The sequence below is a fragment of the Alternaria incomplexa genome (genome assembly GCF_024043165.1).
Source record: "Alternaria incomplexa strain BMP 0042 chromosome Unknown scaffold_25, whole genome shotgun sequence".
NCBI classification, from domain to species: Eukaryota; Fungi; Ascomycota; class Dothideomycetes; order Pleosporales; family Pleosporaceae; genus Alternaria; species Alternaria incomplexa.
The window spans coordinates 1,975-15,388 of NW_026249874.1; the positions used below are offsets into that span (position 1 = coordinate 1,975).

The 13,414-nt window shown below is 49.0% G+C and overlaps 2 protein-coding genes across 2 annotated transcripts; both read left to right on the forward strand.

The window, feature by feature from the left end:
• Nucleotides 1–8,594: 8,594 nt before the first annotated feature.
• On the forward strand, nt 8,595–10,713 carry J4E90_010642 (uncharacterized protein; the record flags this gene model as incomplete). Its single annotated transcript, XM_051440154.1, has 4 exons — nt 8,595–8,627; nt 9,181–9,408; nt 9,478–10,304; nt 10,416–10,713. 4 exons carry the CDS (start codon nt 8,595–8,597, stop codon nt 10,711–10,713), a joined length of 1,386 nt encoding a protein of 461 aa, XP_051285925.1.
• Nucleotides 10,714–11,437: 724 nt separating this feature from the next.
• On the forward strand, nt 11,438–13,231 carry J4E90_010643 (uncharacterized protein; the record flags this gene model as incomplete). The annotated part of the gene is made up of 3 exons (XM_051440155.1): nt 11,438–12,093; nt 12,179–12,225; nt 12,309–13,231. The coding sequence occupies 3 exons, from the start codon at nt 11,438–11,440 to the stop codon at nt 13,229–13,231; spliced, it is 1,626 nt and encodes a 541-aa protein (XP_051285926.1).
• Nucleotides 13,232–13,414: the final 183 nt, after the last annotated feature.

Sequence of the window (13,414 nt, forward strand, 5' to 3'; positions counted from 1 at the left end):
TGCTTTAGGCTAGGTTGTACTAGGTAAGAAGCTATCTAAATGTCGGCAGGTTAGGTTAAGAAGTGTAGATGAGATTAGCGTTAGTGCAGATAGAGTTAGTAAGGTAGAACTCAATTGTCTCGCAGGCGAAGAACTCGGAGGCTAGGCTCAGAAAGGTAGACGGGTTAATGCAGTTAGCGGCCTCGAAGATAATAGCGCAGGCGCGGGGAGTAATGCGGACACTAAAGAGGTAGGTCTCCACTTTATGCCTTGTTAGCTGTTGTAGATATAGCGCGTAAGGTAATGCGTACAGAACTTAACAAATCGACCGAGAGACAAGTCGTTCGCGAAGAACGCCTTAATCTGATCGTCGCTAGGGAGAGACGTGGAGGCGGACATAGTACTTAGAAAGAGTAGTCGAAAGGTGTGTAGTAGCTAACTAATTCTCTAGTAGTTAAATAAAGAAAGAGCTAAGGTAACAAAGGACGTCTAGCTTTATATACGTACTATCCCCTCGTTAATAATCGCACGTGTGGCCTTTACCGTAAGTTGTTCTACCACCGCCTCCTTCGCTATAGATATCTCCACCCGTCTAACGCCCAGGTTAGCTGCTGCCTTTACCTTAACAGTCAACTCAGCAACAGGGAGACAATTAACTCGCCTTCGCCGCAGATATCTCTAACAACCTAGCGCTCTAATTAGCCGTCGCCTTTACATCTAGATCTGCTAGATCCGCACGCGGAGGCTGGCGGGACTTGCCGCGCGACTTTACCTTAACAATCAATCCACCTTTACAGCGACAACCAGCTAAGCATTACAGCGACAATTAACTCGCCTTCGCCGCGAATATCTCTAACAACGTAGCACTCTGCTTAGCTGCCGCCTTTACAATGCAATTAGCTAGATGCGCACGTAAAGGCTAACCGCGCAACTTCACCGTAATAATCAACCTAGCGTTACAGCGACAACGAGCTTAGCGTTACCGCAACAATTAACTTACCTTTACCGCGAAGATCTCCAGCAACCTAGCGCTCTAATTAACTGCCGCCTTTACACCTAGATCGGCTAGATCCGCATAGGAAGGCCTGCGTTTGCGCAACTTTACCTTAACAGTCAACTCCGCGTTACAGCACGAACAAGCTTAGCGTCGCAGCGAGAACCAAGTCGCCTTCGCCGCAGACGTGTCTATTCTCCTAGCGCTGCGATTAGCTGCCGCCTTTATATCTAGATCTGCTAGATCCGCACGTAAAGGCTGGCGGGGCTTACTGCGCAACTTTACCTTAACAATCAACCTACCTTCACAGCAACAAGCAACTCGGCGTCACCGCAACAATTAGCTTAGCGTCACCGCGACAGTTAACTTACCTTCACCGCAGATATCTTCAGCAACTTAGCACTCTAATTAGCTGCCGCCTTTACATCTAGATCGGCTAGATCCGCATGTAAAGGCCTGCGTCTGCGCGACTTTACCTTAACAGTTAACGCAGCGTCACCGCGACAGTAAACTCGCCTTCGCTGTAGATATTTCCAACAACTTAGCGCTCTAATTAGCTGCCGCCTTTACATCTAGATCTACTAGATCTGCATGTAAAGTTCTGCGGGACTTGCCGCGCGACGTCGCTGCGGTTATTTCGACTTCGCTGCAGATATCTTGCTTAATCTAACGCTCAGATTAGCTGCTGCCTTTACCGCAGATTGTTCTACTTTACTATTCTTCTTATTCAAGTAGCTCGTGCTTCCCTAGGTATATATTAGCGCCTTTCCGCTACTTCTTTGTTGCAACTTTACAACTTCTCTACATTAACACAATTCTAGCACACTTCTCTTACTATAGCATACCTCTCTAACGCCTTAACCTCCGGAACCCTATCTACTAATAGTGTCCAAGGCCTACACTATAAGCTAATTAGCAAGGTTAGCCTTAGTGTATGTACCTTTACGTCGCTGCTTCACTAACACGCAATAAGCTAACTCTGTCTCTAGGACGCAATCAACTTCGACATGCTAACTCCCGCCGAACTCCGCTCCCTCTCTTCTCTGCCTAATACCACGCTTCCCGACAACTACGACCGCACCCCCAGCAAGTTTATCTTCGCTAATCCCGCGCGCACCTACCCTATCGTCTACAACAATAAGAAAGGCATGCTCGTTAGCAAGTTAGAGAATAGCGATCGCATCTAGGCTTATATCTATCGCGTCTACAGCAACAAGGTTCTCTGTAATCGCTCTTAACGCGCATTTATCTTGTTCTAAGCTGTTAGTAGTAGTAGCGTAGTTTAGTGTCTTTCTAGTCTTAAGCAGGTTAATAAGTAGAATAGATACATCGCGGGCGAGTGCGAGGGCCTAGTTCCGCGCTGGCGTTTTGTGTATAATTCTCTTGTTCAAGAGCTTTAGGCGGAGGCGGAGTAGGGGCTTTAAGAACTTACAGGTAGCAGCACCTTGCAGTAGATAGCATAACTTTAAGATCCAATTCTCTCTCTTTCTTTCCTACCTCTTTTGTGTCGACCGGCCTAAACATCGTGACAGTGCCGTATCTGTGCGTACGATGAGCCAGTTCGCTAAATAAGCCACCCTACTAACACCACCACCCTATACAAAACGCGTCATAACTCCACGACCATAGACCCGATCGAGAAAGCAATTAAAGATATCAAATCGCGTAGCAAGGCGCATCTTTTAGCTATCGCGAAGTTGCAAAAAGATACAATATAGACCAGACAACGCTCGCTCGAAGACACTAAGGTCAAACGCGGCTATATAGGCTCAAACGCCTCTCCCTACATCTACAACACGAGACGGAGCTTATACGATACATTACAACGCTTACTAAGAGACGTTTACCACCTACAAGGCTTATAATACGTCAATTTGCGTCCTTCTCAGCTAGTAGAGACGTCTTGTCACGCGTTAGACTACTAGGATAAACTGTAAACGTCACAAGGCAGACTTAGAAGCAAAGTATAAGTTATACTTTAAGCTGTTACACAATAAGATAAAGGATTACAATGTAGAGCTCTCTAATATCTTTAATATAGACAAGAAGGGCTTCTAAATTAGTACGCTTAGGCGTTCAAAACGGGTCTTCGACAGGGCAATATATAGTTAAAAAGGGGTTACTTCAGCCCTCTAGAATAGCAATACTTAATAGGTAACAGTCCTAGCCTGTATTTGCTTAGACAGTACAGCGTTGTCGCTATCTCTTATCTTCTAGTCGACCGCGGGAGCCCTACAATCCTTATAGGCTAAGGCAATTAATCTATTAAAGCACTCCGTCTTTCTCTCCTCGTCTTCTTCGGGCTAGACTAACAACGATAAGGGCTTGTCTAGTTAAAGGAGGTGTTTAACAGAGAGACCAGACAGCACGCTCGCTCTAGGTACCGATTACTTCTCCTTAACGGCTATAGATCCTATCTTACTATAGACTTTATTAATTATTGCAACAACAACAAGATCCTATTAGCTATATTTCCCTCTCGTTCAACCCGCACGCTTTAACCCCTAGATGTAGCGTTATTCAAACCTCTTTCGACTTTCTACTTAACGGAGCTTTTAAACTACCTTCAGGACAGCTAAGGCATTCTTCTAGTAACAAAAGGAGACTTCTTTCCGCTCTTCTAGAGGTCTTAGACGGCTGCCTTCAAGCCTTAAGCTATTAAGAGGGCGTTTAAAGTAATAGAGATCTACCTACCCAATCCTAAAGTTATACTCAGCCGGTTTAGTTAGAGGGACTCTAGTTTAGACAAGAGCTCTACTTCTGTACTTAGCGGTGAGGATTAGGTTAAATTAGAGAGTCTTATACGTCGTGCAGTAAAAGATTAAAGCAATAAGGACGTTAAAAAGCTTAGCCGAAGTTTACACTATATCTTAGCCTAGGCAAGTATTCTTAAGGGCGAGTTAAGGGGCCTAAGGGCTGCTTTAAACGTTAGAAAGAGACAGGAGAAGAAGTTCTACACTCTACAACTCAACAAGCCTTATGAGTATCACGGTAGCGCTGTCTTCTAGTCTCCTCGTAAGGTCCGTCAGGCTCGGGACGATAAGGCAGCTTAATAACACTAACAACAACTTAAACAAGTACAGAAAGCCGAGAGGGCATACCTTAAGGAGCAGGCAAGACTCTACAAGCTTTAGGTGGCTAAAGAAAAGCGTAATAAGAAAGAGAGACTTAAGGAGGTAAGGGAGAAGGAGAGGGCTGCGAAAGAGGCTAAAAAGGAGGCTAAAAAAGCAGCTCGCGACTCTCAAAAAGCAATACAACAGCCCCAAAACAGCAAGCGTAAGGCCTTACAAACCTCTACTCAAAAGCAGAAGCGTTAGAAGCGTAGCGTTGTTAACCTATCTTATGTACAAGGTAAGGTGCCTGCACTAGCCGTCCCAACTTAGACGACCCGCTACGGGCGTACAACCAAGTTACCGAGTAAATATAAGTAGCGCAACTTTATCGTAATAATATAACTACTACAACCTTATAAAATCTCGTAATAATAGCTATTGTAGGTAGCTCTACAGCCTTATTTGTGCGATCGTCTAATGTTAGTAGGGTAGCTTATCTAGCGAACTAGCTTATCGTACGCACAAACACAGTAGTTAGAGGTTATAAGCTCCGACTTTAGCAAGGAACGTTAAGTCTCTCTAGCTAAAGTTTACGCACAAATATCTTAACAATAGTGCTAGCTGCAGGTATTCTAAAGAATGCACTAGATTTGCAGCGTTGTCTTGCATCTTCTAGGTAAGTTTTAGTACATTGCGATACTGTTAAAGCCCGCGGATTATGCGCACGGATTATGCCCTCTAGATTTCCTTTCTTAGTTAGCGAACACCTACGCTATACTAAATCGAGCGCGGATTGTGCATAATCCGTCGCCTTATATTAGCTAGGTATTCTAAAGAATGCACTAGATTTGTAGCATTATCTTACATCTTCTAAGTAAGTTTTAGTATATTACAATACTGTTAAAGCCTGTAGATTATACGCACAGATTATACCCTCTAGATTTTCTTTCTTAGTTAGCGAACACCTACGCTATACTAAATTGAGCGCAGATTGTGCATAATCCGTCGCCTTATATTAGCTAGGTAACCTTTAGGCTCCGGAGCGTTAGCAACATAAAAGTAGTTACTGTTTAGAAGCAGCCTTTAAGGGGGACGAAGTATTAAAATCTACAATAAGTAATAGCGGTTAACTAATACAAAAAGCTACTAATACACTCTAACCCAGATTCTCACAGCGCTCTGAATGTCCTATCGGTCGGAGGATAGCCTTTGGCTTGCGACTCGAGAAGATTTGATATTACCTTAGCCATCCTCGAGATAGAGGACCCATTTTCTATGATCCGCGACGCTTCTTTATATAAACGCGGTATGCTGCCGCTATTGTGTAGGAAACCGACCCCAAGAACGTGAGGTCTTTTATGAATTCTGGCCTGTAACCAGTCGTTCAAAAGATCTGTATCAACGACTTGGTCGAGTCGGATGATGTCCATGGTAGACGTTTTGATGCCAGCCCCACGTCCGGCGACATTGGGATCTTGCTGCTCGATAGTATCTACGTACAGTACTATATAGAGCACACAGACTAAACCGCCCATAATGTCAAGTACTGTTGCTGGTCTGGTGGTGCGAAAGTGTTGAAGGACCTGCGCTGCGTAGTACAAGCAGTGCCTTGCTCTGCTGACATTCTGTGGTACAATGTTTAAAAGTTGAGACCGGGCGTTGCTTTGGCCTATGTCTGTCGTCTGCCATTTGGTATAAGAAAAGAGTAGCGATAATGGCGTAAATGAGAGAATGGCAAGAACTCGAGAAAGCAAAGCAAAGTAATTCGAGCTGGTGCCAGCATCCGTTTCGCGCAACACCTGAGAGCATCCTACTTGTGACAAAGCATCGAAGGCTTTCTGAGAGAGCGTTGTCACCATGCCCAGAGCTGGACTCGGTTGACTAGCAGTAGTGCCAGTAGAGCCAAGTCCCATAGCTAGAAGGAAGTCGCTCTCAGCAGCTTTGTGCAATGAGGCCGAAAACAGGATCGCAGACTTGGTCAGTTGCTCCAGACTCGCCGGCGCTACATCGCCGAGACCAATACGTGCAAGTAGAGCACAAAGAGTTGGTGAAGGTTGCGGTGGCGGGAGAAGGTGCCACTGCTCGCAACTCGATGACCAATACGAATCAGCGGTGGGTACCGGGGTTTGCAGCTCAGGAGTTGAGAGCAGAGGAGGAAGCATAAGAAATGTTGCGTAGAGACACTCGGAAACTCCTTTTGTAAGCTAAAAGCCGAGGGAGGGTTGAGTAAGGATCCAATGACTTACTATAGGTAAAGTGGACGATCCGCCGTTTGGCTTCTGCTTGTATCCATTGGAACCATGTGTGGTTCCCGTCTTCCGTGGATGCAGGCGTGTGCATCAAGGTGGCCTCTCGAGACAGCAACAGGCGACAAAGGGTAATGAGGATATTCCGGTAAAACTGCAACTCAACTGTAATGCTCCACTCGCCCGAGAGCCAAAGATTTTGCTGGAACAACAAGTGGGATTGCGCACAGGTCAAGATGTTAACACTCGATAGCTCTCGAAGCTACAATGTATTGGATATCGCATCAGCATCAGCTCAACATGATGTATTGGCTCGGGGGTGGGCCTTACATCTCTTTTCACCATATACTGGGCAAGTCGCTGCAGGAGTAGAACATGATCATGATGGTGGTGTGCTTGGGAGTACCGACTGCCGAGACACACCACACTGAGAACCAGCTGCCACGTCTCGGGTGACGCCTGAAAAGTCGGAACGTGCAACAAAGGCATCAGTGGATGAAAGTGCTCAAAATACAATTGCATGTATGTATCGAGATGTCGCAAAGAGGGGAAGTTGGCGTCAAGCCCTTGGGCCTCATGATGTGGCAGTCCGGCTTTGATGGCTTGGATCATGTATGCTCGAGTCTCTTCGGTCATAGGAGGTACATGAGGAATGTTCTCCGCGATCAGGACGTCTTCTTCTTCCGCTGTCAGATTGTCTTGTCCAATAAAGACCTCAACGGCCTCCACAGCTCCTCCCTGTGTTGCTTCTGCACCGAAGCTATTCTGCACACTCTGGTCATCTGCAAGTTGACCAGCGGCAGCCAAAGCGGCGTCTCCGAAGCAAAAGTCGGCCAATGTCCCAGCTTCAAGAGGGGGCACTGGCGAGAACGGGAGCAGGAATTGAGTAGAGGTCAAGAGGGCGTCCCATGTAAGGTCTGGCTCGAGACTAGGTTGGACCGGAACACAAGACATCGGAGTCAAAGGCTGCAATTGCTGAGAAGGCGAAGAGTAGATAGCGGATACGCCATCATCGGCTACAGGCTGTGCAACGAGGATAGTCTCAGTGTCGTCGTTGCCAGGATTTGGTTGGTATAAGCAGCGACGACCTTTGTTCGTACACTTGGTACAAGGTGCCGGCCTGCGGCCATCGCAGCGTTGCTTAGCTCTGGCGCAGGCTTCGCACGCACGATATTGTTGACCTCGCGAGAAACGAGAATTGTTTTGCGTCCATTCAGCGAGGGCTGCAGTGCCATGTGTGCCAACATGGCGTTTCAAAGTGTCCCTTTCTCCCCCGGAAAGTCAGCCACAAACGTTATACAAGACACATTGCATACAGGCTAGGCTCTTCAAGGTAGGGAGAATGCATACCTCCGAGAGAAGGCTGTCTTACAGAGATGGCATATGTAAGAGCGACGGCCGGAGTGACAGTCCAGATGTCGAATTACGTGCTCGCGCCGATGGAAGGTCTGCCCGCACTCGGGGCACGTTAACGATGCGGACGACGAGGAGGCGGGGGAGGAGCCGCATTGGGGGCCAGTGCCGTCACTGACACCGTCGACAGGGCTATGGTTATCGTTATCGGCATTACAGCCTTCGTCAGCAACAGCGGAGGCATCTGATTGCATGTTGAAGGATATGCTGAAGTGTGAAATTACTGTGTGTCGGTAGAGAAATATGGAAAAAGACCGCCCGGTTGCAAGAGCCTCATGGCACTGCCTTTCGGATGCTGCATTCTGCGCGATTCGACCAAGGTACTTATACCAGGCCGCAGAGGCAGGTTTAGAGTGCAGCAGTCATAAGCACCTTGCTCGGAGCTTCGGGAGACAAGTGGGGCATTAATACGTAGCCCTTTTTTTTCTTTTTTTTTAATTGGTTCGTAATCTCCAAGCGGTGTAGGTTGCTCCACCATGGATATGGGGAAGTGTGGAGGCCGAGTCAGAGAGTGTGGAGGCGGGGTCCCGAGATGCCTCGGCCGCTCCCCACAATATTACCATTACGTACCATTTACCCAAGTTTAAAGCGCCGAGCCACGTTATTCCCGATATGACAGTTGGCCTACAGAAAATAATAAAAACCAAGCAGTATACCACGAAACCTAGGCTTACAGAGATGCACGTCTAGCTTTAATAGGACAGCGTCTAGCTAGAGAGGAATAAGGCCTGCGCCGCGGAAAGCTGAGCAGATATTGGCTAGCGTGAACGCTCAATCAAACGCTGCCTTAAAGGCTGGCAGGAACTCAAGCTCAGGTCATCGGCGTCTCGTGATGGTTCTAGCCAATGCAAGAGCTAGGTATGGTCTCAATAGTTCTGGCCCTCGGACGCTCCCGGTACCTCAATCCCGATGCTCATGCCGGGGTTTCGGATGGAAGCAGCAGTACGTGGAGATAGTGGTCCCCCCGACTTCGCGATTGCGGGGGGTCCGGGTGGCTGTAGCAAAGAAGCCCGCCCGCGACCAGTGACCAGCGCAGGGCAAACACAATGAACTACTAATAGAAGAAATGCCTCCCTCAAAGTCGGGGAAAATTCCTTAAAAAAATTAAAAGAAAAAGAAAACCCGATCTGCATACCGAAAGGCCAAGGGATCCGTTCAATATGGGATCTATCGCCGCGCCAAACGCCAAAGAGCAGGCTAGCTGCTGGGTGCCCTTTAATGATCAGCCATTGCACCATCCCCGGCGGCTCAAGGTCGCTTGCATTGGTGCCGGATTTTCTGGCCTTCTTTTCGCGTATAAGTGCAAGTTCGATAAGCAGCTTGCCCCCTGCGTCGATTTGAGAATTTATGAGAAGAATGCCGACGTGGGAGGCACCTGGCTCGTCAATCGATAACCTGGTGTTGCATGCGATGTAAGCAAAAAGGCCCAAGTTTCTCCTCTCTTGCGATATGCACAATTGTTACATGACTAAATAATGGCTTGTGTGTTGTCTAGGTCCCAGCTCATATTTACGCATTCCCCTTCGAACCGAATCCTAACTGGAGCTCCTTCTACGCTGGCGGCGCTGAGATTCTCCAGTACATCAAGGACACCACAAAGAGGTACGGTTTAGCCGACAATATCCAGTTCAAGGCCGAACTGACTTCAGCCGTCTGGGATGATGCGAATGGCAAATACCATTTCAAGCTGGTCAAGGACGGCGGCAGAACAACGGAGGAGGACGTTGATGTTCTGATCAATGGCACCGGATTCCTAAGCAAGTGATCGTGGCCGAAAATTCCCGGCCTCGAGACCTTTAAAGGCAAGTTGGTCCACACGGCCGACTGGGACGAATCTATTGAATGGAAAGGGAAGAATGTAGCGGTCATTGGCAACGGCTCCTCAGGCATCCAGGTGGTTCCCGAGTTGCAGCCTGCCGCTGCCAAGCTTGTCAACTACATTCGAGGGCCGACGTGGATCTCGCCAAATATGGCTGCCGAGTTTACCCCCGACGGCAAAAACTTTGCGTTTTCAGAAGAGGAGAGGAAGAAGTTCAATGAGAGCCCGGAGGAGCTTCGGAAGCTGCGCAAGGACATCACTCACGGCTTCAATAAACTCTTCCAAATGCTGCTGGACGGTAGCGAAGCGAACAATGCCGCCCAAAAGGTGTTCAGAGAGCAGATGGAGGAGCGTCTGGGGAGAGACCCTGAGCTCTGCGCGAAGCTCATCCCTACCTACAAGGCTGGATGCCGACGCTTGTCGCCGGGCGAGGGTTATCTCGAAGCTCTCCAGGAGCCCAATGCGAGGATCGAATTCGGTCAAATCAAGGAAATCACAGCGACAGGCATTACCACCACAGACTCGAGCGATGACTTTGACATCATCGTCTGTGCTACCGGCTTCAACACCAGCTTCATTCCGCCGTGGCACATGGTAGGCAAAGGCGGCGCGGTGCTTTCCAAGCAGTGGGAAGACCATCCAGAAGCATACATCGGAGCCTGCGTGTCGAATTTCCCCAATTTCTTCATCTTCACCGGCCCTAACAGCCCGGTTGCGCATGGAAGCCTGATTTCGGTTATGGACTGGACGGCCAACTACATCGGGCAGTGGTGCAAGAAGATTGCTATGGTTGATATCCGGTAAGTTTCTTTCTCTCTCTCTCTCTCTCTCTCACACACACACACACACACCTTTGTTATGGAAAGCTTTAGAAGTTAGGTTCGAGACTGACACTTTCCGGTCTTGTCTAGGTCCGCTACCGTCAAGCAAGAGGCGTCTGCAGAGTACAATGAATACACGCAAGGGGTCCTGAAGCGTACTGTATGGACATCGGGCTGCCGATCATGGTTCAAGAATGGCACCGTGGACGGCCGCGTGTTTGCCATGTACGGCGGGAGTGTTCTACACTACAAGGCGTTGACGGAGAGCTCCAGGACGGAGGACTTTGAGCTTGAATACTGCAGCAAAAATCGGTTCCGGATCATGGGCAACGGCCTCACTTCTCGCGAGGTGAATCAAGAGGACCTGGCATTTTACGTCGATAAGTAATTAAGAGAGCAAGCAAACTTGATACATATTTAAAGAAGCCCATCTATCTGTACGCTGTATTTGTCTATCTGTCTGCCAAAGACACGCAGAGACTGGTCCGCATCTTCTCATTTCTCTCAATCAATTCCATCTATCACAGAACAAGCCAAACGTCTGGCTGGCTTCGTAGTTAGTTAGTGTCGTAGGCTGCCTCGACCAACCAACCCGCGTTAGTTAGTTGCGTTTGTAAACACAACCCGACTCCATAGGGTGGAGGTGGAGGAGGAGGAGGAGGAGGAGGAGGAGGAGGGAAATGCTGCTGCGGGGTGGGGAAGATGCATTGCAATAGTCTCTTTGCCGGGCCTTGTGACCATTATTCTTTTTATTTCTTATCTTTTATTATTACACCTGATATAATTGGAGCACGGGATCTGTCTGTCTGTCTGTCTGACTTTCTTTCTTGCCTCCCACGGACGCCCCCCGCATTACGGGGTCTCCCGTAGTATCGCGCAATCCATCCTAGTAACGCGGGGCATGCGTCGGCAAATACTAACAAGCTGAATTGAAGTAGAAACCTTGACTAGGTACGGTACTTACTGTATAAAAACCCCTTTCAATTGTAGGAGGTCCTTTCCATAGAATACAGTTCATTGTAACTTCTGCTGGCTGTCCCTAAAGCCTCCAAAGCTTGTTCTTAACCAGCTCGCTCACTCACTTACACCTTGTTCCAACCAACCTCGCAGCAATGCCGTCCTCAGTCCGAGTTCTTCCCCCTGGTGTTGGACCTTCCGAGCATAGTCAATTCTTTGATGAGCTTGCAAAGATCGTCGGCGGTGAGAACATCTCCCGGGATGCATCAGCAGGCGCCTTGACTGGGCCTCACCAGCAAAACAGCTACGGCGATCCATACTCCTTGGTCGATCAGGATCAGCACACCCCTAGTGGTGCGGTTCGCCCGGCGTCTGTAGAAGAAGTACAGCAGGTTCTACGACTGGCAAACCGATTCAAGGTTCCCTTGTGGACGGTATCCCGCGGTAGGAACCTTGGCTATGGCGGCTCGGCACCTGTCGTGGCTGGCAGCGTGGTCCTCGACTTGCATCGAATGAACCGCGTGTTGGAGGTCAGCGGGAAAGATGCGTACGCCATTGTCGAGCCAGGCGTCTCCTTCTTTGACCTTTACGAAGAGATCAAACGGCGCGATCTCCCGCTGTGGCCATCTACCGCCGCGATCGGATGGGGATCTGTCCTGGGCAACACGCTGGACCACGGCTTCGGCTATACTCCTGGTGGCGTGCACACAGATATGCAGTGCGGCATGGAGGTTGTTCTTCCAACAGGAGATCTGGTGCGGACTGGAATGGGTGCTATGACTGACAGTAAACTGTTCCCTCTTTACAAGGCGTGAGTTATCTATCACCAGTCCACCAAACTTAGTGTCGTCGTCGCCTGATCAACAACACAATGTGCTAACCAGTTAATTCTCTAGCGGTTTTGGACCAAGTCTTGATGGACTCTTCTATCAGTCTAATCTAGGTAAGCTCTGCCTTTCTCGTCAGCCGTGCCATGCCATGCCAGATCAAGAATATATGTACTGACTTTGAGTCGACTACTACTAGGCGTCGTGACGAAGCTGGGTATTCACATTTCCCCGGCACCTGAGGCGTACACCGCTTGTGACCTGAGCGTGCCAAACGAGGAAGATCTCCCCCAGTTCATCGAGCTTCTCGCGGATCTCCAAAGGCGAGGCGTAATCACCAACCACCCCTCCGTTTCCAACGTTTTCCGCCAGGCCATCCTGTCCCCGGACCCTGCCTGTACAGAGAAAATGGCACCTTATTTCGGTCCCAACAAGAGAGTCCCGGACAGCGTTCTGGACGAGCTGAAGTCGACTTACGGCTGGGGATTCTGGAGAGCCGAGTTCGGTATTCAAGGTGACGCCGATGTAGTCCTAGCCCTGGAGAGTTCACTGCGTCGCGCCATCACAAAGATTCCTGGAGCTCGGCTTGAAGTCAGGAAGTTTGGTGGCACCCCGGGCAGGTTCCTTCGAGGAGAAGAAGTCGAAACCCCCGGCATTCCCCACAATGGCGTGCCGACATTGACGGCCATGACTCTGATGGACTACCGCATGGCACCCGGAAGCGGACACGGCGACTTCGCTCCCATTCTCCCTACCTCGGGCCCGGCATTGCTCGAATGGTGGCTAGAAGCTAAAAAGATGGTCGCTGAAGCAAATCTTGACCTCTTCGCCGATTTCCACGTTTGGTCTCGGTACATCATCCCCATCGTCATGGTAGTATACGCGCCCGAGGAGAAGGACCGCGTAAAGACACTCGTCCAGAACCTGATCAACGATGCTGCCCGTCGTGGACTGACTACGTATCGCACTCACGTGGAGTACATGGACCAGATCAGGAGTCACTTCTCATTCAATGATCACGCCCACGCAAAGCTTGTTGATAGCTTCAAGGCCACTTTGGATCCTAACGACATTTTATCACCTGGCAAGTCGGGTATCAAGGGAACTGTGAGGAAATCCTAAATAATTAGCACGACTCTTTGAAATAAATTCATGGTTTTATCCTCGATTTATAATAAACTCCTGTGTGATACTCCGACTCGCTCTATGTGATTAGCTGTCTTATCAGTGTGGTCTACGATCGGAATATTACACTCCAAAAAGCTTGGTCCCATCGTCCAGCGAGATGTCCGAGCGGTACAGTAT